The sequence below is a fragment of the Mus caroli genome, chromosome 2 (genome assembly GCF_900094665.2).
Source record: "Mus caroli chromosome 2, CAROLI_EIJ_v1.1, whole genome shotgun sequence".
Lineage (NCBI taxonomy): Eukaryota > Metazoa > Chordata > Mammalia > Rodentia > Muridae > Mus > Mus caroli.
Genome location: NC_034571.1, coordinates 55,300,440 through 55,325,561, shown reverse-complemented (window position 1 = coordinate 55,325,561; position 25,122 = coordinate 55,300,440). Strand labels below are relative to the sequence as shown.

The following is a 25,122-nucleotide window of genomic DNA, read 5'->3' as shown; positions in this document are numbered from 1 at the left end:
TTTTCAACTTTGTCTTATGTTCATTAATATTGTAATGAACCATTAAGCAATAATTGGATCATTGTTGTTTCAGTTCTAACCCCAGTCCTGTCTGAGTCTTTTCTTGAAACAGATCTCAGATGTCAGAATATTTCATCCACAAATATTGCAAAATATTATAACTAAAATACAAGGAGTTCCCTGTCAGAAACATACTACAATGATCACATTTGAAACTATAAAATTCTTTTTTTTTCTTTTTTATTGGATATTTTCTTTATTTACATTTCAAATGCTATTCCCTTTCCTGGTTCACCTCCCCGTCCCGGAAATCCCCTACCCCATCCTCCCTCCCCCTGCTTCTATGAGGGTGTTCCTCCACCCACCCACCCATGTTCTCCCACCTCCCCGCCTTCGATTCCCCTACATTGGAGCATCTATCAAGCCTTCCTAAGGCCAAGGACATCTCCTCCCCTTGATGCATGACAAGGCCATCCTCTGCTACATATGCAGTTGGAGCCATGTGTACTCCTTTGTTGATGGCTTAGTCCCTGGGAGCTCTGGAGCATCTAGTTGGTTGATATTGTTGTTCTTTCTATAGGGTTGCAAACCCCTTCAGCTCCTTCAGTCATTTCTCTAACTCCTTTATTGGGGACCCCACACTCAGTCCAATGGTTGGCTGCAAGCATTCGCTTCTGTATTTGTCAGGCTCTAGCAGGGCCTCTCAGGAGACAGCCATATCAGGCTCCTTCCAGCATGCACATTTTGGCATCCACAATAGTATCTGCATTTGGTGACTGTATATGGGATGAATCTGCAGGTGGGACAGTCTCTGGATGGTCTTTCCTTCAGTCTCTGCTCTACACTTTATCTCCATATTTGCTCCTATGAGTATTTTGTTCTCCTTCTAAGAAGGACTGAAGCACCCACACTTTGGTCTTCCTTCTTGAGCTTCATGTGGTCTGTGAATTGTATCTTGGTTATTTGGATATTTTTGGGCTAATATCCACTTATCAGTGCATACATACCATATATGTTCTTTTGCGATTGGGTTACCTCCCTCAGGATGATACTTTAGTTCTATCCATTTGCCTAAGAATTTCATGAATTCATTGTTTTTAATAGCTGAGTGGTACTCCATTGTGTAAATTTACCACATTTTCTGTATCCATTCCTTTGTTGAAGGACATCTGGGTTCTTTCCAGCTTCTGTCTATTATAAATAAGACTGCTATGAACACAGTGGAGCATGTGTCCTTATTACATGTTGGAGCATCGTCTGGGTGTATGCCCAGGAATGGTATGGCTGGGTCCTCAGGGAGTATTATGTCCAATTTTCTGAGGAACTGCCAAACTGATTTCCAGGAAACTATAATTCTTTAATGTCATGAATCTTTCAGTTAATGCTCAAATATCTAAATTAGATAGATAGATAGATAGATAGATAGATAGATAGATAATCACATATATATTCTAACTACTATGTAGTATATTTAAGGTTTGTTTGGAAAAGGATCTAAATAACATTACATACTATAATTTATTAGTAAAGTTTCCTAAAGTTTGTTTTAACATCTAGGTTTCTTATCCATCCCTTTTTCCTTTTGTAGTTTATTTACTGATGTAAGAGGTTATCCATCCTATACATTTTCTAAAGTCCACACCTCACTGTTTAATCAAAGACCTGATCAATATTGAGGTTTATTTTACTTGAGAAAAACTATTTTTAGGTAGTTACTTGTTCTGTGTAGAGTATCAGAGTGTCCAATTTTCTCTTTGTGACAGGAAGTTTTTGATGATCAGCACATAGATTTGTTGATTTGACGGAGTACGGTTTTGTTGTTGCTTGTTTTGGTCTGGGGACTAAACGCAAGGTCTTTTCCTGATAAGGAAGGGCTCCCCTACCAAACTGCATCCCCTGGCCTGTTCTAAGTGTCTCAATTTATAGCCAGGATATTTCCATAAGAAAGCAGCTCTTTACAGTGGGTGTTTTCTTTGCTTTGTGGTACAGATGGTATAGGAAAGCCAGCACAGATGCTTCGCATACCTCTCTTCCTAGTTTCCTAGTTTCTAGAAGGATTATTTCCTCGATAGTGTCTCCCAACTGTGAGCATTTGGAGGCGAAGGGGTGCTTCCAGCCTCACAATGAAGTAAGTACTTTAAGCATTGGTCTATCTCCATCCACAGCAGCTGTTCCTAAAACTCATGCCCCGTCTGTTGGATGGCAATGTCTTCAGGGATGCGACCCTTGCAGTCTTCCACATGCCCTTGCTGTTGCTATGACCAGAAGTGAATTCCTGCACCAGGCATCAGGAAGCCCCAGGTTTTCCTTTGATGGGAAGTAATGTAATCTCTACACTAATCAGGCCATAAGGGGGCTCACTGCGAGTTTGTTCTTGTTTATCAGCTCTTTCCTTGGACGTGTCTGGGAAATGTGTTGCCTGTGTGTTTGCTTGCACTGCACATGTGAGGATGAGTTTTTTTTTTTTCAAACCCATAATTTCGGTTTCAATTCAGGACCACAGATTTATTGCTTAATTTGCCTTTTATCTGTATTTTATCCTTAAGTCTCTCAACACCAGGAAACTCTGACATTCTCCTTTTTAAAAAACAGCAAAAGGACTCTCCAGCCTTAGTATTTTGAGAGAAGTAGAACATTCCTTAAACCATGAAAGCTAGTTTTGAACCACACTAGCCATTGCTACTGATTAAAGAGAGAGAGAGAATAATGCATAGAAACAGAAATGTTCTTTGATCTGAGATAACAGATCCAGTAAGTGAAGACAGCCCTACAGGGGCAAACAGGAGGTCGTTTCCTCATAAGGTGGCACAAAGCTTTTCTAGGGTAAGTGTGTGCCTCAGATGTGTCCCAACAGATTAAAAGAAGGCCTGAAATCACTATTTCATGGCACTCTGTAACTTCAGCTCTGCATCAGGACATTCCTTGATCAGTCATGTAGGACTATCCAGGGTACCTGGGCACTAGTTCTTCCAAATCAGTTGAAACCTGCCAGTTAAGGGCAACTGGACCCCAGCAAAGCCAGACAGTCTTGTATCCTTCAAGGTGCCCTTCACAGAGCAAGGGCTAGGAAACCCATCACATCGATAAACCATGGTCAGCATGGTCAGGTTTAAGGCTCCTCTGGGTTTTGAAATGAAATGCCACATACTGAGTATGTGCCCAGCCTTGTTTCTGAGCATATTTGCAGGTTGCTTCATTGCCAAGCAAGGTAACCAGTGATAGGCGTTCTTCAAGGGAATCTTGTGGCAATACAAGGAGAGAACCATGCTGGGTGGAGGGTACTGGAGGTGGATGGTACACAGGGCGTGAACTTAGTGCAAGAGGAGGCCTATTCTCACTAGCTTTCCTAAAAGACTGACCAAAAGCAGCTTAGGAAGTATGCTAGTTTGAATAGTTATGTCCTCCATAGACTCATGTGTTTGAATGCTTGGCCATAAAGAGTGGCACTATTTGGAGGTGTGGCCTTATTGGAGTAGGTGTGGTCTTTTTGGAGGAAGTGTGCCACTGTGTAGATGGGCTTTGAGGTCTCCTATGCTCAAAAACTGCCCAGTGTGGAATCAGAAGCCTCCTCCTGGCTGCCTGTGGGAGACAGTCTCCTCCTGGCTGACTTCAGATTAAGATGTAGAACTTCTCCAGCATCATGTCTGCCCGTATGCCACCATACTTCCTGCTATGATGATAATGGAAGGAACCTCTGAAATTGTAAGCCATCCCCAATTAAATGTTTGCCCTTATAAGAATTGCTTATGTAAGACAGAAGGAAAATGTTTATGGGGCTTACACGATTCTGATCATAACAGTCCATCATCAAAGAACTCAAGACAGGAACCTGGAGACAGGAACTGAAGCAGAGACCTTGATGGAACACTGCTTAGTGGCTTGTTCACTCTGGCTTGGTTACCTTTCTTTACTGCCTAGGTCTACTTGCCTAGGGATGGCACCATCCACGGTGGGCTGGGCCTCCTGCATTAATTAGCAATCAAGAAAATGCCCCACAGGTCAATCTGATGTAGGAAAGCCCTCAACTGAGGCTCCCTCCTCACAGATATGTGTCAGTTCATGTCAAGCTGATGAGACCTAAGCAGTACCAGAGGGTCCATAGCCTCAACGGAACTTGTTCCTTCAGGAGCTGTGTATACATCTCTGGGTCTCAGTACCATCTCACAGTTAGACTCTGATAAGTCCAGTTTCTAGGCTAGGATCAAGTGCTCTAAGTCTGCAGCCTGTGGCAAGTGATACCATCTTTGAGCCTCAATTTTACTATCAGAAAATGCTACCACAGTCTCTGCCTCCGAGAGTCTTAGAAGTTAAACAGAAGAAAGGCAGCATAGAGTGACTGACACAGTGCTAAGCAGATGGCGGGTATTCAGCAAAGTTTACCTTCCCTGTCCCAGAAGCTTGTCTTACTGTAGAAGAGGGAAGAGGGGAGAGGGAAGGTGAGGCAGGTAGAGACTTGAGAAGTAAGAATGTGTGAGTCCTGTGGAAGGGAACTCACCAGACCAAATCAAATTACTCTCTAGAGATGCCATGGCCCAGAACAATTCCTTCCTGCCCTGAGACCACAATTGGCTTGATTTGGTTGGCTTATACCTAAGGATTTGACCGGAGAGATCAAAGTTGATAGCTTCCACAGCTCAATTCACTTTCTATGATTAGCTGCCGCACATGGGAAAAATCTAGATTCGTGAATTTGAGTTTCATAGTTACAGGAAGTCTCTCTGCTGGTGGTTTAGGGAGATGGTGAAGGGGAGCATGGTGGAATGGTGGGTCAAGAGAATACATTAAAATGTGAGATTTAAGGTTCACCAATGAGGAGAAGGATGGTATCAGTCCTTCTCCAATGATAAGTGGGTTATCCAATGGAAGGGCAGAGTTTTGGGAGAAGCCTGCCTCTGCCCCTTTTTTCTATCCCTCCCTTATTATTTGGCTCGGCAAGCTTCCCCACAAACTGACTTACAAATTCCTTGTGTCTCCCTTAGCCCAACATCCCTTTATTACACCAGTTTACTGCTGCTCTGGGGCTGAGACACTAAAATTTGGGTCAAATGATACATTAAGTTAACCACTTTAGAATACCAATAACACTCCTGCAGCACTTTCCATCTTCATGGTGGGCCACAAACATCTCCTTCCTCACTAATGAAGATGACTGGAATATCCACAGCGTCTAAAACCGTAGCTAGTTAATCATTGTCTAATGCGGGGAAGTGAGACAAAATGCAAAGCCAACAAAAAAAGTATTACTGTAAACTTGCTGAGTCAAACCTTTTAAACATTCTTGAACACACAGCAGAACTTGTATCATTAAAAAAAAAATCCCAGTTTTATAATAAAAATGCCCATAAGAAGTATAAAGATGGTGCTAGCTTTCTGTTTCACAAAGTCCTTTTTTAATAATGATTTCATTTGATCTTCATGAAGACCCATGAGAAGAAAAGGGATTATCTAGTTTCAACAAAACTTGTGGTGGTTAATTAATCCATTCAAATGTCAAGTTATTAAATATTTGTGCAGAGACTAGAATCCCAGACTTAAGGCTCAGAAATTCTTTCTAGAAGGCCTCCTACCTCTGTGGGAAAGTCCCAACAGGAGGCCTCAAAGGAAGGGTGGGGGGATCAGATGAGCTGTGTGTTTCCCATGGACCACAACAGCCCAGTGGTGTAGTAGTGCGTATGGGCCTTGCATCTGGGTTCCACAGTTCAACTTAACTTCAGAAAGCACATAGCTTCCCTCTAGTGCCTACGATCCAGCTGGGTGACAGGCCTCATCCCAAAGTTATATTCACTGGACCAGAAAACATTGTCATGAACTCTGCTGCCTACCTCCTCCCTACCCTATCCCAACTCCATCATGAGTTCTGAGTAGTTATCTGGGCCACTGTAGATGTCCGTTAGTTGGCCTTTGTATAACCCAACACTCTTCTTTGTTCAATGTAAGCCATGCTTAGTGTATTTCCTGCTGTACAACTGCGTGTTTCACCTTTGTGGGTCTGTCTGATGCATAAGCTTGTCTGTATACATAAGGACAATTCTAGCTGCCTGCTATCTAAAAATAAAAAGTGGCCATTTCTTCTAAGAGGAAATTAAAGCAGATACATACCTCATGCCAAACAACTTCATAGTTTTAAAATGCTTTTATGTCCAAAACTGTCATGAAGAGTCTCCAGGTGTACCCTCTCCTCCAGTGTCACTTGATTTTTATAAGGCCACCTTGAAAACCCTTTTCCTTTTTCATCCTTCAAAAATCAGCTCAAATGGCACCTCCCCAACTCTTTGCTGACAGAGCTCTTTGGGCAGACTCTGTTTCTCCTTCTGAGCTCCCCACACCCCCTGGCTGCTTTGAGCAGACCCTACCCTGTATCTGAGCATGTTGTAGATGCATCCTTTCTGGTAGTTGTTGAATGTCAGTTTCGTTCATTGAATGATCAGCCTGGACTCAAGGGGAAACAGGGACAATGGCACTGTTCCTTGAAGCAGCTAGCTAGACCAGTCCTTAGTCTCATCCAATTTGTTTTTAAGAAGTAAAAGGGTTGATTTGGCTTACATTTCCACACTGTAGTCTATCGCTGAAGGAAGAAGCCAAGACAGGAACTCAAACTGAGCAGAAACCTAGAGGCAGAAGCTGAGGATGAAACCATGGAGGGATGCTGCTTACTGGCTTACTCACAGGGCTTGCTCCACATACTCCCCTATAATCCACTTTCCAGGACCACATCCATCCCATGGATGGCACCACCCAACAGGGACTAGGCCATCCCCTCACTAATTGAGAAAAGGCCTTGCAGCTGGATCTCATGAAGATGTTCCCTTAACTGAGGCTCCTTCCTCTTTTATTTTTTAAGTTGGATATTTTATTTGTTTACATTTCAAATGTTATCCCCTTCCCCAGTTTCGCTCTGCAAACCCCCATCACATCCCCCCTTACCCTGCTTCCATGAGGGTGCTCCCCCACCCACCCACTCCCGCCTCACCACCCTAGCATTCCTCTACTCTGGGGCATCAAGGCTTTACAGGACCAAGGGCTTCCCCTCCCATTGATACCAGATAAAGCCCCTTCCACTCCTTCAGTCCTTTCCCTAACTCCTTCATTGGAGTCCCTATGCTCAGTCCGATGGTTGGCCACAAGCATCAGCATCTATATTGATCAAGATCTGGCAAAACCTCTCAGGAGACAGCTGTATCAGGTTCCTATCAGCAATCCTTATGTTGGTGTCTTCCATCTATTATCCTTTGTAAGACTGGATTTGTGGAGAGATATTGAGTAAATTTGTTTTTGTTGTCGAATATCTTGGTTTCTCCATCTATAGTTATTGAGAGTTTTGCTGGGTATAGTAGCCTGGGCTGGCATTTGTGTTCTCTTAGGGTCTGTATAACATCTGTCCAGGATCTTCTAGCTTTCATAGTCTCTGGTGAGAAGTTTGGTGTAATTCTCATAGGTCTGCCTTTATATGTTACTTGACCTTTCCCCCTTACTGCTTTTAATATTCTTTCTTTGTTTTGTGCATTTTTTGGTGTTTTGATTATTATGTAACAGGAGGAGTTTCTTTTCTGGTCCAATCTATTTGGAGTTCCGTAGGCTTCTTGTATGTTCATGGGCATCTCTTTCTTTAGGTTAGGGAAGTTTTCTTCTATAATTTTGTTGAAGATATTTACTGGCCCTTTAAGTTGGGAATCTTCACTCTCTTCTATACCTATTATCCTTGGGTTTGGTCTTCTCATTGTGTCCTGGACTTCCTGGATGTTTTGGGTTAGAAGCTTTTTGCATTTTCCATTTTCTTTGACTGTTGTGTCAATGCTTTCTATGGTATCTTCTGCCCCTGAGATTCTCTCTTCTATCTCTTGTATTCTGTTGGTGATGTTTGCATCTGACTCCTGATCTCTTTCCTAGGTTTTCTATCTCCAGTGTTTCTCCATCTGTGATTTCTTTATTGTTTCTATTTCCATTTTTAGATCCTGAATGGTTTTGTTCAATTCCTTCACCTGTTTGGTTGTGCTTTCCTGTAATTCCTTAAGGGATTTTTTTGTGTTTCCTCTTTAAGGGCTTCTACCTGTTTAACTGTATTCTCCTGTGTACTGGATAGTTTTGTGTCAACTTGACACAGCTGGAGTTATCACAGAGAAAGGAGATTCAGTTGAGGAAATGCCTCCATGAGATCCAACTGTAAGGCATTTTGTCAATTAGTGATCAAGGGGGAAAGGCCCCTTGTGGGTGGGACCATCTCTGGGCTGGTAATCTTGGTTCTATAAGAGAGCAGGCTGAGCAAGCCAGAGGAAGCAAGCCAGTAAGTAACATCCCTCCATGGCCTCTGCATCAGCTCCTGCTTCCTGACCTGCTTGAGTTCCAGTCCTGATTTCCTAGGTGATGAACAGCAGTATGGAAGTGTAAGCCAAATAAACCCTTTCCTCCCCAACTTGCTTCTTGGTCATGATGTTTGTGCAGGAATAGAAACCCTGACTAAAACATCCTGTATTTCTTTAAGGGACTTATTTATGTCCTTAAAGTCCTCTAACATCATCATGAGATGTGATTTTAAATCAGAGTCTTGTTTTTCCAGTGCCTTGGGCTATCCAGGGCTTGTTGTAGGGGGAGAACTGCGTTCTGATAATGCCAAGTAGCCTTTATTTCTGTTGCTTGTTCTTGCCCTTACCATCTGGTTATTTGTGGTGTTAGCTGGTCTTGGCTGTCTCTGGCTGTGGCTTGTTCCTCCTGTAAACCTATGTGTCAGCACTCCTGGAACACACCAGTTCTCTCTAGGTGGAATTTCTATATGGAGAGCTGTAGCACAGGGTCCGCTCTGGGGCCCAGACAGAAATTGGAAGGATCCTGTCCCCTGCTGTTCCTTGGTTCCTGTGTCCTGATGGCTCTGGGAAGATCCCTCTTGGGCCAGGAATTTGAGCAGAAGTGGTGGTCTCAACTGTGCTCTCAGGTGTGTCACCACTTCTGGGAGACCAGCTCTCTCCCAGTGGGATTTGGGTATGGAGAGCTGTGGCACAGGGTCAGCTCCAGGGCAAAGACAGAAACTGGAAGGATCCTGTCCCAGGCTGCTCCTCAGTTCCTATCGGTCTCATCCAATTTTTATAACAGGATTGTTTTCAGCTAATATCCATTGAAATGTGAAATGTAGGTTTTTGGTGGTCCTATAAATTGTATACATTTTGTACAAACTTAAGAAACTTCACTTAGTCTAGATGTTGTTTTGATGGGCCAGGCATGGTGGTCCACACATTTTTTCAGGAGACAGAGAAAGGAAGATCACAAACATGATACCCAGCCTGGACTAATTAATAAATCCATGTCTTCAAAGTCTTCATTAGAATTCTGAACACTTGTTTCTATGAAAGAGTTATTTCATGCTCAACACACACAAAAGAGCAAGTGAAGTTTCATCCATAACTGAAGACATTTTACCTCTAATATTTTACACAGTACTCACTGAGCTCAGTGTGCTTTGTGTCTCGTTTAGAAGCCTCTCTCCCTTCATTTCCCTGATAGCTGCCATTTCTGCCTCCAACCCCCTGAGATCCCATTTCAAGACTTTATCTCATTTTCTCCATTCTCCATGGCTTGTGGCTTAGAGTTTGGGTCTTTTGTTGTGTTTCTTGTCTGCCTTGAATCCATTATTCATCTGACTAGTTTGCCCTGATGCACCTCGCTCTCGGGGGATGAGCATTGTGCACTTCTCATTGTGATCCTTGCAATGAGGTGCGGTGGGGCATTCTTCAGCTTCACATCGGAACTGCACCTCACTTCCCCTCACTCACCATGTGAGCTCAAAGCAGACAATGTCCAAATTTCAGGCTTCACAGCCTCTTTTCTCTCATGATCCTGTTTTCTGTTCTTCTCTCCAGAGATGAAGAGAAATGAGATAATTGTGCCAATGAAGCATCTTTCTTCATCTCCATTGTTCTTCTCTGGTGCTTCATTATGATGTGTCAATTATTCAAAACTCCAGAGAGCTGTCTTTTGGAACACAAATTGTTCCAATCGTATAATATTAAGATGGCGTGTTTTCTGCTTTTAGGCAATCCTGGTGGCTGTGTTGTCGTGCGAGGAGGAAGTTCGCTTGGTCGCTGGGAAGTGAAGGATTGTAGCAACTTTAAGGCAATGTCTCTGTGCAAGACACCAGTCAAAATCTGGAAGAAAACAGAGTTTGAAGGGGGTTGGCCATTTCACCCGTGCTATATGGATTGGGAATCAGCCACTGGTCTGGCCAATTGCTTCAAGGTGATGTCAAAGCTTTCTGCATATTCATTTGGTCCATGGGTCCTCTTCTTTTTTTTTTTTTTTCTTCCTAAGCTTTCTGTCACAGGGCCTAGTACACAGCATATGCATAGCCCCTATCCATCTATCCATTGCCTCTCTCCTGTGTTTATATTCCAAATAATTATGATTCTTTTTAAATAGCAACTATCCCCAATGTCACTAAAAACAGAAATACCATGTGTCAGTATCAATCCCAAGGAATAGAGCCCTATGCATGAGGTCAGCACCCTAGGAAAGGATTCTAAATGTTTGACCAGTTCCTAGAACTGGTGGGAAGTTTTGTACAATTTCACCTGCCAGAGTTCAAGTCCAGTATGGCAGACCACTCCCATAAGTCAGGCAAATCTACTTTACTGTTCACAGATAGGCTACAAGAAACAGTAGAAGCCTAGGATCCTGACAAGCCTATCCCTTGAGGCTCAGGACAGCTACCCAGGGTGGCAGATGGACTATATTTCTACCCCAGCTCAGGGGTTAGGAAAGCCCGCTTCTATGGGCTCACAAACGACTTGGGTCCACTGGAATGAAACACTGCAGGAGTCCCTGTTCTGGGAGGGACAAGGACAGTCCCTCCTTTCCTCAGAGTGTGGCATTCTCAGTACATTCTAAAGCAGATTTGCAATCAAGAAGGAGCAAAGTAAGGCCAGCCATGGTCACTTATGAAATTGTCTTCCTATAATAAGTACAAAGGCCAGTCAGTGCTGTTTGTATTGCCAAGCATGTAGCAAATAAAGGAAGCCAGCACTCAGTGGGTATTAACATTGTGATGTCCTGTCTTGTTTGTAAGCCACACATAAAGTACTGTTATAAAATAATTCTTAAACTAAAGAAAGACTTTAAAACCTGCTAGACACCTGAAGATCAAGCCAGGTAATACAGATGGTTGATATGTATATGTATTTGTGTATGTATATATACATATGTACCTATATGTCTATGTATATATTTACATAAAGATATATATTTATATACATGTAATTTCCCTAAAGGTTTTTTTACATATTTATTTATTTATTTATTTATATGAGTGCTCTGTCTCCATGTATGCCAGAAGAGGTCATCAGATCCCAGTATAGATGGTCATGAGTCACTATGTAAGTGCTGAGAATTGAACTCAGAACCTCTGGAAGAGCAGTCAGTACTTTTAACCACTGAGCCAGCTCTCCATTTTATATATTTACATTATATATAATGTTTATACATATATATATATCACATGGATATATATATATATTATATATATATATATATATATATATATATATATATATATATATCCGTGTGTGTGTGTGTGTGTGTACACATAAATGCTTAAAGCAAGAAGGTTTGGAGATTAAGGTGTTACAATATTTACATATACATAAGGAGATATCTTAGGGTTGGGACTTAAGTCTAAATACAAAGTAAATTTGTTTTATATACCCTATGTACATATGACCTGAAGGTCACTTTATGCAGTGTTTAGAACATGAAATGGTGTACCCACTTACAACAGTCAGAAGGCAAGAATGTCACTTCCACACAAGTTTTAGATGTTAAAAGCAGTTAATAACTTCCATTTCCAGATTACAAATGTTCTACTTATCTATGTATATCATGAGACATACACATGATATACATGCAAAATCCTGGAAGAAATGTCTGCTTGCAAATCTGCTTTAGATCCGAGATTTAAACCAATTCTCACAACTGTCTTATTAGAAATACCCACGTTTTAAAAATTAGTCTTATGTTTGGTAGTCTTCTCTTGGTTCATCTGATAGGGAGAAATTCTCCAAACCTGTGGGAAAGTCCTTCCCCATCCGATGGGCACATCCAAGATGGAGACAGACAGAACTCCACAAACACTGCTGTAGGAATGTAACCGGAAACACGGCTGGACACTCTTCATTTAAAATGTATACACAAGAAATCCCTACTTAAAACTCGTAAATAAAGAACCCAGATACAACCTCATGGAGCAATAAGTTAAACTTCAGAAATGAGTGAATCAAAGCCAGTATGATGAAGTGATTGGCCCAAAATCACAATTATTTATTGACAAAGTTGGAATAAATCCCTGGGTCTTGGGACTAGCGGTACAGTGGTATTTTACTATCTGTCACCCTGACGTGTCAACAAATGCAAGTTGTGCCCGATGTGCGTGATGGTGGATTTATGAATTTAGAGTGATTCAGGCAGAGGTTCCCAAAGGAGGCAAGTTTTGACGTATCATTTAAAAGATGGAAAGGCTGTGCTGTGGTCCACAGGATTTGGAAAGGCATTCATTCTGGTCTCGGCAAATCAGAGCCCAGGGAAAGCTGGCCAGAGATTGTATGTGCAGCATCAGAGGGCCAAGCTTAGTAACCTTATTTACAAACAGCAAGGGTGCAGAGCCCCAGATTGGGAGCTCTGGGCCTTTGGCCTCCTGTGGGATCATAAGGCAAAAGCAGACGCTCCAAAAGCAACTACTTCCTGGTACCACAACAGCTGATGCCTGGCAGAGAAGTTAGACATCATGGCACTGTCAGCTCATCGAAGGCCCAAAGACCCTAGAAACAGACCTGCTCAAGGCCTTGGGCCTTGTTTATCCTTGCCTGTGATGGATCCAACAACGTCATTGTCATTTCTTGAATTCTAACTTGCCACAGGCAGGCTGCCAGAATAGAAATGGATAGATTCTAGAAACAAGGTATTCTGGGCCTAAGCCAAGTTTATAGGTGTGTGACCTTACGGTATTCTTAATGTCTCTTGACCTGATTTTCCTTATATACTGACAAACATTTATTAAGAGAAAGCTCTATGTCTGTCATAAGAGGTTTAGTGAAAAAGAAGCCAAGGAAGGTAGAGGAAGCAGAAAATCTTTTAAGAACTAGGCATATTCTGGTGTGATATATGTTACTCCTTCAAATCAAAATTTCAAAGATGAATAAGAAAGGGGCAGATGTCTGGCTCAGTGGAAAGAGTCCATGCTCAGCATAGAGGAAGTCTCCGCTTCTCCCCTGAATGCCCCTGCAATAGAGTAAAGAAAAGGAACACTTGGCAGCTTTGTGTTGCTCTACAGGTGTTTCATAGCGAAAAAGTCCTGATGAAAAGATCGTGGAGAGAAGCAGAAGCATTCTGTGAGGAGTTTGGGGCTCACCTCGCAAGCTTTGCCCATATAGAGGAAGAAAATTTCGTGAATGAGCTTCTACATTCAAAATTTAATTGGTAAATACTTACTAATTTTGAGAAGATTATAGTCAAAACTTGTCTCTTAGCAGTGCCTTCTTAGGGATGACTATCCCAAGTGGTTGTTTACAATGTCAGCATTTGTTTTGCTTTTAAAAATAGCTGGTCGCTGCTTGTGAAAGAAAAATATTATCCTCATATAGTTTTGTGTTTATACTGCACCAAGTTCACATTGCATAAAAATAAAGAACAAAATGATCATTGTTTAGATATTCAAATATTTTTTTTGTGTCTTCTATCAGATATTTTTCAGAGCTTTGCTTCTAACTGTATCTAGTTTGGTGGATTTTCAACATGTTGTCTGAGGATTCAGGGGGTCTTAGATTAAATGGGACTATTTGGGCGGAGTTTTAGTTCCTTGCTTTCGAGCCCCCAGAAAACATAATGCCATTCTACTGATAAGGATTTCCCATAGATTAGAGTTCATTTAAGATTTTGTTGGGGAAGGGAATCCCATCGGTTTAAAAACAATCCAAACCAGGGCTGTAATTGTACATTTGAAAAAATCAATGGTCACCTCTTAGTGTGTATCAACTGTTAGAATGCCCATACTCATGAAGTTATAACTGTAGTCTGGTTTTTGTTGGTTGGTTGGTTAGTTAGCTGGCTGGCTGGCTGGCTGGTTGGTTTATTCATTTTGTTTGTGGCCAAATCCAGGGTATATGCTACCACTGAGCTAAATTCCCAACCCCGGTTTAACTAAGTTAAATTTAACTAAGTTTAAATTGGAAGTAACTAAAGGCTTCATAAGGTACTCCCATAATTATTCACCTTTAACATTTACAAAAATGACCTTGCATGTGATCTTAGAGCGGTTCCATATGGAAAGGATTTGGTGGAGAAGCTATTGTTATTGTTCTTTGAGAGGGGTAAGGAATATAGCATCAGAGGGATCAAATAAAACTAAAAAAAAAAAAAAAACAATGTACACTATTAGAAATATGCTATGAATAATCAGTATTATGAAGACTTCTAGCAAGAAGTGCTTTCTCTACAAATGGTTTTCCCCCTGAAATAATCTTAACAGCCCATGGAACCACTTGTTCCTAAGGGAACCATTGACTTAAGCCCTTGGTTTCAGTCGGAGCCTACATACTGGGCACCATGGGAGACAGAGCCCCCTATGGCACCTCAGCCTTTGTGAGGCTGGGGTGCTTGCCAGCTCTGAGGGACAGCCTCCACTGTCCCATGTTCCGCTGTCCTTTGGAACTTTAACCCCTTGCAAGCCATGCTTACACATTCTGCTCATAGACCAGATCTGTAAACACTTTCCCTTTAAAGATTGACGGTAATGACATTCTTTCTGTCCATACTTAAAATTCCTACCAGAACTCTGTGCATCTTTCAAAATATTGATCTTTAGCATCTGAACATGAATGTTGTATGATTTATGCTTTATTTTTGCTCATGCTACCAAGGGAATTCAGCTGTGTCAAATGTGTGTTATTTAAAAATTACACAATTTAGGAAATTAGTGGAGAGAAATAAATATCAATTTGTCTTCTGTGAGCCAGTAGAACAGGGAAAACAAAGAACGGGAAAATCAGTGAGGAATAGACCAAATGTTCCCAGTGTGGGGAGCGTGAAGCTGGTTCCTAGCCTGCCTCCTGGAGGTTAACAGCCCTGACCTGGCTTCCACGGGTCACCCTCATCTTCTCAGAAGTGTGACATCACCAGTAGCCACCCAGGCACCAGTGACCTCAGAGGCTTTTCATTTACCTTTGACCTCTGTCTAACACATGGGAGAACTGACCCCGCAGAGGGAGCGCGCTCCTCTGCGTTAAGCATGAGAAAGCATCTGTCACGACTTCTGAGTCTCTTAAATCTTTAATTCTTCAAAATTATTCTCAGAAAATTATCTCAGTGAGATGGTTCGTCATACAATTAGGCTTTATTGCTTGATTTATTGAGTACCCTGCAATCTGACAGATTTGTTCTCTGCCTAATAGGAGAGACGATGATTCTCTGTGAAGTTTCTTGCCCAGTCTAAACCAGTGGCGACTTCTCAAGTTAATCTACCATAGCCCAGGCTGATTTGCCTCAGAGTTATTTATGTTGGAAACTGGAAGGAAAAAAAACTCTGCAAACTTTGTGTGTCCCTGTTAGTAGATGGGGATGATAGGAATAAACCTGTATAAAATACACAAACAGTTGGTAAAAGAGAAATAAACCAAACCATAGGAAAACAGCGCAGAACGCAAAGTCGAGCAGTAAGCAGTAGCACAGTTAAAGTCATCCAGTGATGCTAAGCTCTAGGATTTCCAGGCAGCTTACACTTTCATGTGCTTATGGCCTGATTGAAGGATATTTCCATTCTTGATGACAAGTTCCTATTCTCAGTATAGGTTTATTTTTCTCCCCATGAGCTCCGAGCAAGCCACACAGGAGCATGTGAATCTAGACGCCTCTCCTCATTTCACAAACGCAGGACATTGCATGCAAAAGGATGCTTAATCCATTTATTGTCTGACCCTGCCAATTAGCATCAGATCTTTTTTTTTCTGTCTTTTACTTTGTTTATTCTTTTTTTATTAATATTTTTATTAGGTATTTTCCTCAATTACATTTCCAATGCTATCCCAAAAGTCCCCCATACTCTCCCCCCCACTCCCCTACTCACCCATTCCCACTTTTTGACCCTGGCGTTCCCCTGTACTGGGGCATATAAAGTTTGCATGTCCAATGGGCCTCTCTTTCCAGTGATGGCCGACTAGGCCATCTTTTGATGCATATGCAGCTAGAGTTAAGAGCTCCAGGGTACTGGTTAGTTCATAATGTTGTTGCACCTATAGGGTTGCAGATCTCTTTAGCTCCTTGCATACACTAGCAAGAGTTTGCTGAAAGGACCCTGATATAGCTGTCTCTTGTGAGACTAGGCCGGGGCCTAGCAAACACATAAGTAGATGCTCACAGTCAGCTATTGGATGGATCACAGGGCCCCCAATGGAGGAGCTAGAGAAAGTACCCAAGGAGCTAGCATCGGTTCTTTCTGTTCACGATTCACCGGCTCACAGAACCTTCCATCTGATGTTAGGAATGAGATTGAAAAGAACGCTTTTGTTTCTTCTCTTCCCAGGACACAGGAAAGGCAGTTCTGGATCGGATTTAATAGAAGGAACCCACTAAATGCCGGTTCTTGGGCGTGGTCTGATGGGTCGCCTGTAAGTTGTTTCACACTATATACAGGAGATGTAGCCAAGCCAGGTGGTCTGGTACTCACTCGGTAAAACAATCAAGAGGACCCGGAAGTGGCTGTAGCACTTTGGGAAACTTGCCTAGGCCTTGGCTAAGACAGTGGTTGTACTAAGGTCCTGGGAAATCTCAGGTGACTATACTCTTCTGAGATGCCTGTATTTCATCCTGAAAGGAAATCCAAATCTCCAAAAATACTCCCCTAATCTGCTTCCCAGTTTAGGGAAACGGCTGGTCTTTACAGTAATTCCAGGCTTCTAAGCCACCCTCCTTTTCTGCAGACTGCCTGACTGTGTGAGTATGTAGCCTTTCTCCATGTCACAGTGAGAAAGAAACTACCCAGAAGCTTATGAGAGAGCTTAATGGAAAGCATGCTTGCTCTGTACTCATGAGGACCTGAGTTCAAATCTCTAGTACCCACATAAAGAGCTAAGCATAACTACATATAACTCTAGTATTCAGGAAAGGAGACTGGTGGGTCTCTAGAACTTGCTGGCCAACTAGCCTGGCCAGAACGGCAGGGAGTTTCTGGTTCAGTGAGAAGATCCTCTGTCAAAGCCATAATGTAGAGAGGTCAACAGAGAGAAAGACACAGGACACCCTTCTCTGGTCTCTGCCTGTCCCCACTCCCCAACACACATACACACATACACACATACACACATACACACACACACACAGAGAGAGAGAGAGAGAGAGAGAGAGAGAGACCGAGACCGAGACCAAGACCAAGACCGAGAGTATTTTTACTCTATCTCTGAAAAAGGACAAAGGACATCAGACTTAGAAATAACTCAGACCAGGTAGTTTCAGAAGGGCAAAGGTTTGCTTTTCAGTCCACTCCATACTCACAAACTCTGGGAAAGGAAGGAAGGACCTGGATGGTGCATTGTTTTTCCAGGTGCATTGAGGAACTCTCAGATTTCTATCAAGGTGACAAGGAAAATTACATGACACCGTTTCAACTCTGAAAGGGGGCGGTTAGAGCCAGCCTTCAGGGACCATTTGAGACAGCTTCTGTTTCCCAGACCTTCTTAAGAGCCTGTGCCAGTGGACAATAGAACAATTAATCCACATAACGTACTACGCAGGGCAGCCAGGATCTGCACACAGGTTGTCCAGGGCTGTCCCACTTTGTACAATACCAGCAGCCAAGTGTAGATAAAGACCAGCTTGGGAGGGGGGAAAAAGCCTATTCAAAGGACAGGGTTCAAATTTGTAGCTGAGAGGAGAGTTAAAAGAAAAGAAGAAGAAGGAAAAAAAAAACCCAACCAAACAAGAAAACCTGTGTGCTTCTTCTACAGGGAACAATAATAGCAGAGAAATGCTAGTTTAAACATGATCCTAGCCCCATTTTCCACGCCAACATTGCTGCTTTGAAAAAGGGTGTCAAGAATAGAGTGTAAAGAGACATGGAGAGGATTTGGATCCCTCAGCTCTGCCCATTTCTTTTGCTAAAGCAGCAGCTGAGACCCAGAAATGGAAGGAGTGCTAAAGCCATTTTGCTCTTGGGGAATGAAACGAAACACATTAGAAGTTGAAATACTTTCTTTTAGTCACTCAAACTCGGTCATAACAGAAGGACAACAATTTGCTTAAGAACCAATGAGACTAAGCACACTGATGTCCTGATGGTGCTCAGCACAGCCCACTGGACGTAACTCATGTCATTCTCCTAACATGAGAATAGACGCACCGGATAAGCTGATATATGCCTTTGTGCATATTTAAATAGTTCAAAGTTGTTTCAATACATCCTTTTATTTTTCTACATTTTAACCTTAATTTCATTTGTGGTTCATCTACATTTCTGTCAGGTAATCATTAAATAGTTGAAAAGGTTTACACCTCATTTTAAAACGTCTGTTGTAGGAATTATATATAATATGTGGTCACTCAGAACAATGCTAGTTTTCTGGTTTATGGAAGCTATCTCTGGAGCCAGGCATACAGTCACATGCCTTTAATCCAGCATGTGAGAGACAAAGGCAGGCGGATTTCTATAAGTTTGAGGCCAGTCTGGTCTATACAATGAGTTCTGGGCCAGCCAAGGCTAAGTTCTGAGATCCTTTCTCAAAAAACTAAAACTAAAACAAACAAAAAGACTTAGACTTTAGTCCTTAAAACATAATGCTTAGCATTTTATTTAAGTGCTTAGCAAAATAGCTGGCATCAAAGATGATACCAAAATCTGGGACATCCCTAAAACTCTAAGCTTACCCCAAACCCCAGGAAAGAGTTGTCTAAGTCAACGGTCTCTTGCCATGAAGAGACACCACGACCACAGCAATTCTTACAAAGGAAAACATTTCATTGGAGCTGGCTTGCAGTTCAGGGGTTTAGTCCATTATCACATGGCAGGAAGCGTGGTGGCACGCAGGCAGACATGCTGCTGGAGAGAGAGCCAAGCGTTTTACAGCCAGATTGGCAGATACCAGGAAGGAGAGGGAAGTCTAAGCCTGGCTCTGCAACTGAACCTCAAAGCCCACCCCCAGTGATACATTTCCTCCTCCGAGGCCACAGGTCCTAATCATTGCAAATAGTACCACTCCCTATGAGCCAAGGGGGGCTGCTATTCAAACCACTATGACATTACAAGCTCAGAATAAAGTGTGCATCTGATTTCCTCTGGAGAAAACAGTAGAAAGATTCTTGTATGCACGCACGCTTGAGCACGTCTGTATGTGTGGGGAAGCCAGCAGTCTATATCAGGTGTCTTTCTCAACCACACTCTACCTTTTTTGAGACAGGACTTCCCAACTAAACCTGGAACTTATCAATTAGGCTGTGCTGGCTGCCCAGCAAGCCCAGGGTTCTTACCTTCACTTCCGCAGTACTGGGACAGCAGGCATGCACTGCTCTACGGGATTTTTTCCCCTTAATCATCAATGTGGGTGCTTCAGATTGAACCCAGGTCCTTATGCTTGGCACAGCAAGCACCTGACTAGCTGTCCTATCTCCACAGCTCTGCATGCCTTTTTGTAAGAAAAAAAACAAAAACAAAAACAAAAACAAAAAAACAGGAAAAAAAATGTGAAGTACCCTTAGTCTTCACAAAGGTGGATCAATCTTACCCTGGAATGACATGTAGACTTTTCTGAAGATCCCTCTGAAGTCCCTTAAACAGTGGCTCTCCACCTTCCTAACACTCTGACCCTTTAATACAGTTCCTCATGGTGTGGTGACCCCCAACTGTAAAATGATTTCCATTGCTTTTCCTAACTGTAAATCTGCTACTGTTATGAATCATCATGTAAATGCCTGAGTATTTGGATGGTCTGTGAAAGGATTGTTCAACCCCCCAGGGGGTTGCGACCCATGGGTTGAGAGCCACTGCCAACAGTGCTTACATTCCTGGGTGCCTTGAGTCTTCTGAAACTCCTTTTGGGGGGATCATCATTGAGGAATAATGAACTTCGTCTGCCGCAGGTTGTCTCTTCATTTTTAGACAATGCTTATTTTGAAGAAGATGCAAAAAATTGTGCTGTGTATAAGGCAAACAAAACATTGTTGCCCTCGAACTGTGCCTCCAAACACGAGTGGATATGCAAAATTCCAAGAGGTACCAGCTCTTTACTGTATGTTTGCATTTGAATGATACGCAGCACTATCTCAAATGAAGGGTCCCAGAGATTCATAATCTCAGCACTAGAGCCCTGAGCCACACTGCCAACAATCTGCCTGATGAACCTAGCTATGCTAGCTTAGTTAAAGCCGGGAGCACAAAGGAGGGAAAACAGCGAAGTACCCTGTGCCAGGCTGTGCATTAGGAATGAAGGTCACTAAGAGTAAGCACAGAAGATAGAAATATCCCTCTGACATCACAAGCACACAGGAGTGCTGCACTCTGAGTGTGTGGATGCACCCAGCACAGTGTCTCACACACAGTAGTCGCTGGCATGTGACCAGGTCCTTGCTTTAGGACTCAGGAGATTCCCCCGCACATTCTAACTCTTCACAGAGTCTAGACAGTACAGAGCATATCTGTCTTTAAACTTATTTTTTTGAAGGTGAAGTAAGAATAGTGTGGTTAGAGCTGAGGGAGTTCAGAAACTGTGCAGAAGTCTCAGGCAATGTGTTTTGCTTTTGCTCTGCAGATGTGAGACCCAATTTTCCAGACTGGTACCAGTACGGTAAGGGACAACTTGATAGTTCTCTAACTTCTAAATCACACCAAGGAGAGGCTGGTATTAGTGCATTATACTATCTTTCCACACACCCATTCTCTTATATATCAATATGGGACTGATTAGTTCAAATTAGTTCAAAAGCAGATCAAGAAGGGCATAATCAAAGTAATAGATATACTCATTAAGTGGGGTTGAAATTAACATCACACCTCCATTTTCACGGCACAGTATTTTAAAATATGGATCTATTCCTGGCCTATGAAAGCTAGTAAAGGGGGTTGGAGAGATGGCTCAGCAGTTAAGAGCTCCAATTGCTCTTCCAGAGGTCCTGAGTTCAATTCCCAGCAACCACATGGTAGCTCACAACCATCTGTAATGGGATCTGATGTCCTCTTCTGGTGTGTCTGAAGACAACTACAGTGTACTTACATACATGAAATAAGAGGAAGTAAACAAATAAATCTTTTTAGAAAAGAATTATTTTTTAAAAAAGAAGAAAACTAGTGAAGGGTTCTCAAGTGAGGTAGACTAAGAAAATAAGTGAATTATAGGTGTGCACACATGCACGTCTGTGTGTGTATCCATACATCCTTACACCCCCTTTTTAAAATGTCAAACGACCAGATTACAGTTTGGGAGTCAATCACAGCCCGCACTCCTTCAAGCCCACCTTACATCTCTCACTGGTCCTGAGAGCATCCTCATGATCACATGGTTTCCTTGCAGATGCGCCGTGGCTCTTCTATCAGAACGCCGAGTACCTCTTCCACACCCACCCAGCGGAGTGGGCCACCTTTGAATTTGTCTGCGGCTGGCTGCGAAGTGACTTCCTCACAATTTATTCTGCTCAGGAGCAAGAATTCATCCACAGCAAAATCAAAGGGGTACACGAACACAAATCACTTCACGGAATTCATAGTTTACACCTTCTGTCCTTGGGGGAGGCGATATTTTTAAAATTTGACTCTACACATTCATTTAAGTTTCCATAAAAGTCCTGGCTTTTTTTTTCAGACTGTTTCCCTCTGACTATACAGATTCATAGAAAATTATGGAGACATGGGTTTGTTATGCCCCTCTATCCTTTGACTTCCGTTTCTTCTGTAATAGCAAGGGTATTACATGAGAGTCATTCTTCACTCTCTGGGCCACTCGACACTCGTGAGGGCTCGCTGATCTAATCACTTACCAGAGGCTCGCACTTCCCAGCATGTCATCTTGTGAGTTAGGATTTCAATATTAAGGACTGGGAAGGGAGGAGACATCTACACTCGGTGTGGCAGGATCTAGCTGTAGATTTCCAAGCAGTATTTATTTCTACCCACGATTGGTACTTTTGGTTGTCAGTAGCACGGTGGTATTTATGGTGAGCACTAGCGTTTCACATGTAAGATGTCTCATGTCTACCAATATGCTTGCCAAGTTGGTGGATGCAGGGGGACTTACTGACTCTAGGATGAGGGATCAAACTCAGCAAAGGTGATATCGATCACTTTTGACCCATACCCGGCCTAAAAACATCAAAAAAGTTAGAATAAATAATTACTTTGAAATAGCAGGGTTTCATATCACTTTTCTATGAAGAATAGTCACTAAGACTGTGAAAGGCAAAAATAACATTTATTTGGAGTGTAGGAGAATTTAATATGAGATAGAAAGCTGGGTAGAGTTTTTCTAACAAAAACAATTTTTCTTTTGAAGAATGCTTATGTTTTCTCTGACTCTCTGATAACAGACCATGGGGTGTTAGAGTGAGCTTTGAATTTTTTTCTTTTCTCTAATCTTCTCTTTCTGATCAACGATGAAAACATTAAAATCTACAGCACTTGAGAGTCAGCCAATCAATCACTTGTATCTGTCGTATACAGTATTTGCACTTTAAAACTGCAATTCACTCTTTTAAGTTTTGTGTTTGTAAACATTTCTAAAACTATATATCAAATCTATTACTTCTTAAAATCTGGACGTTTAAACCCTTAAACTAACGCCCTTGATCACTTTGGTAAAAACCTAAGTGATGACAGATTGCCTTTGCTGAAGAAAGTTGAATAGATGATTATGTTGGCTTGTGAGTCTAGCTCACTGGGAAATGACCTTTCCTGTCAGTTAACCATAAGGCTATTTGAGCATAACAAAATATAATTGATTTGTGAAATGCATGCTCATATTACATTTCTTCTTTCAAACACCTATTATTAGGTTTCAGTTGTTATGGCTATATATACCTAGCAAACATTTAAAATATTCACTTTTCCATACCAGGCTGTTTTGTCATCCTTCAGCTTGTCCTGTGAAGTTCTCTACCACATACGTCACAGCTGGGATGCGCTATGTGGCAGATGATCATATCTTAAATCAGGTGGCGATAAATAACCACTTAAGATATAAATGTCATAGAAACAACAATATGAACTAACCAGTACCCCCACCCCCAGAGCTCCCTGGGACTAAACCACCAACCAAAGAAAACACATGGTGGGACTCATGGCTCCAGCTGCATATGTAACAGAGGATGGCCTAGTCGGTCATCAATGGGAGGAGAGGCCCTTGGTCCTGTGAAGGCTCTATGTCCTAGTATAGGGGAATGCCAGGGCCAGGAAGCAGGAGTAGGTAGGTTGTTGAGCAGGAGGAGGGGGGAAAGGGGAGGAGATTTTCAGAGGGGAAACCAAGAAAGGAGATAACATTTGAAATGTAAATAAAGAAAATATCTAATTTAAAAAAAGAAAAATAAGATATAAATGTCATAACTTCCCCTTAAAGGTCCTAAACTGAGACAGTGAGGGGTCAGGCCATGATTTTGACTGCTGTTGCCCATGTGCCTTCCTTAGGTGCAATGAAGTTGTAGTTTTCCCGCCGTATCCATGCCAATCGCAACGGAAGCACTGCAAAGTATGAAAATGGGGCTCTAAATTCAGCATGTGGGAACACGCCCACAGAACAGTGCCTCAGGGATCTCAAGTTATAGTGGCTCCCCCTTTGCAATATTCTCACGTTGCTGCTCTGGCAGACAGCCATGCTGGCTACGAAGTAAAAGCACACTTGTTTCAAAATAAGAATGTTAGCAAGCTATCGGGTTCTGTGGTGGTGACTTGCAATGCATATGGAAATAAATAATGTATCTTAAAATGTATCCCCAAGCCCTCCCAAAAGGAAATAAGAGTACAAATTTAAATACGTAAGGCCTTAACCTTAATAGGGTTTGGGCATATAAAAGTTAATTTGAATTTTGATGCACATACAGAGGGAGCAGATACACCATAAAGCACACTGCTCGAGAGGGCTCAGTGAAATCTCATCTGTCCCTTCCTCTTTTGTGATTAAGGAGAAGGCTTCAATTTCCTGGACTGTAAGTCCAGCATGATATCTGCAGTGCAGTGTGTACGTGAGTGTGCACCTGCATGTCCATGCTTCTCCACTTGATACTTCACTGTGCTTAGACTGGGTGATTAATAATTGGCTGTAGACTAATAAAATGGATAATTTGCTAGCTTTCAGACATTGGAATTCTGTAGGGTTCTTTTGTCCTATTCTCTCTCTCTCTCTCTCTCTGTGTGTGTGTGTGTGTGTGGACACTGTCTAAAGGTTCACAGACTAACATGCTTAGACTCTAAATCTTTATTCTGTTAATGTCTTTGTACCTTGTTTGTCAAATAGATGTGACATCTGCAGGGAGCTTCCATAAATCACTGAGAGAAGAAGCCACTAATTATAGTCAGAAGAGGCACCCGTCTCTCTTTTATGTCATGTGACTTCTCACAGAGTTAGAAGCCTTGCCTTTCAAGTTGAATGAAACAGAAATATTTTCAGTAGTTCACTATCATTCTCTTTCATAATGAACAGGGAATGCTTTAGAATAATTCAATTTCGTGTCTTCTCTAGACACTAGCCCTTAGCTAGTTACTCTTCTTTGCATAACCTGGTAACATCGTAGTAATGAAAAAACCAACAGCAACCCCATTGATCCAAATAGTAGAGCAATGTAAACAAGAGCAACAAACGCTGACATGTTCTCTTTCCTTCCCTTCAATAGCTGTCAAAGTATGGAGTGAAGTGGTGGATCGGACTTGAAGAAGGAGGAGCCAGAGATCAAATTCAGTACGGACTGACACTAATCCGTGTTTAACGTTATTTGACAAGTTGTATGTGCGGAATGATTGGACTGGGTTTTGATGATCGATTCACTGAATGGCCTTTACCTGTTAACTTACAAATTTTCATTTGCCTAACAATAGGCATGAGTGCTTTTCAGTTCAGTACCAATGAAACCATCACCAAACTATCCGACAAACACATCAATTTCCTGTGCAGGCTTCTGCCTGCCCTATTT

General features: G+C 42.1%; 1 protein-coding gene across 1 annotated transcript in view; it reads left to right on the top strand.

Annotated features, from left to right (window-relative positions):
- The window catches only part of Pla2r1 (phospholipase A2 receptor 1), a 137,486-nt gene that overhangs the window by 85,257 nt on the left and 27,107 nt on the right, over positions 1-25,122 (top strand). The window contains exons 12-18 of the mRNA XM_021186203.2: positions 10,022-10,224; positions 13,307-13,452; positions 16,550-16,634; positions 20,095-20,227; positions 20,763-20,798; positions 21,522-21,679; positions 24,826-24,890. Coding sequence (XP_021041862.1) covers positions 10,022-10,224; positions 13,307-13,452; positions 16,550-16,634; positions 20,095-20,227; positions 20,763-20,798; positions 21,522-21,679; positions 24,826-24,890 — 826 coding nt within the window. The remainder of the gene's footprint in view (positions 1-10,021; positions 10,225-13,306; positions 13,453-16,549; positions 16,635-20,094; positions 20,228-20,762; positions 20,799-21,521; positions 21,680-24,825; positions 24,891-25,122) is intronic.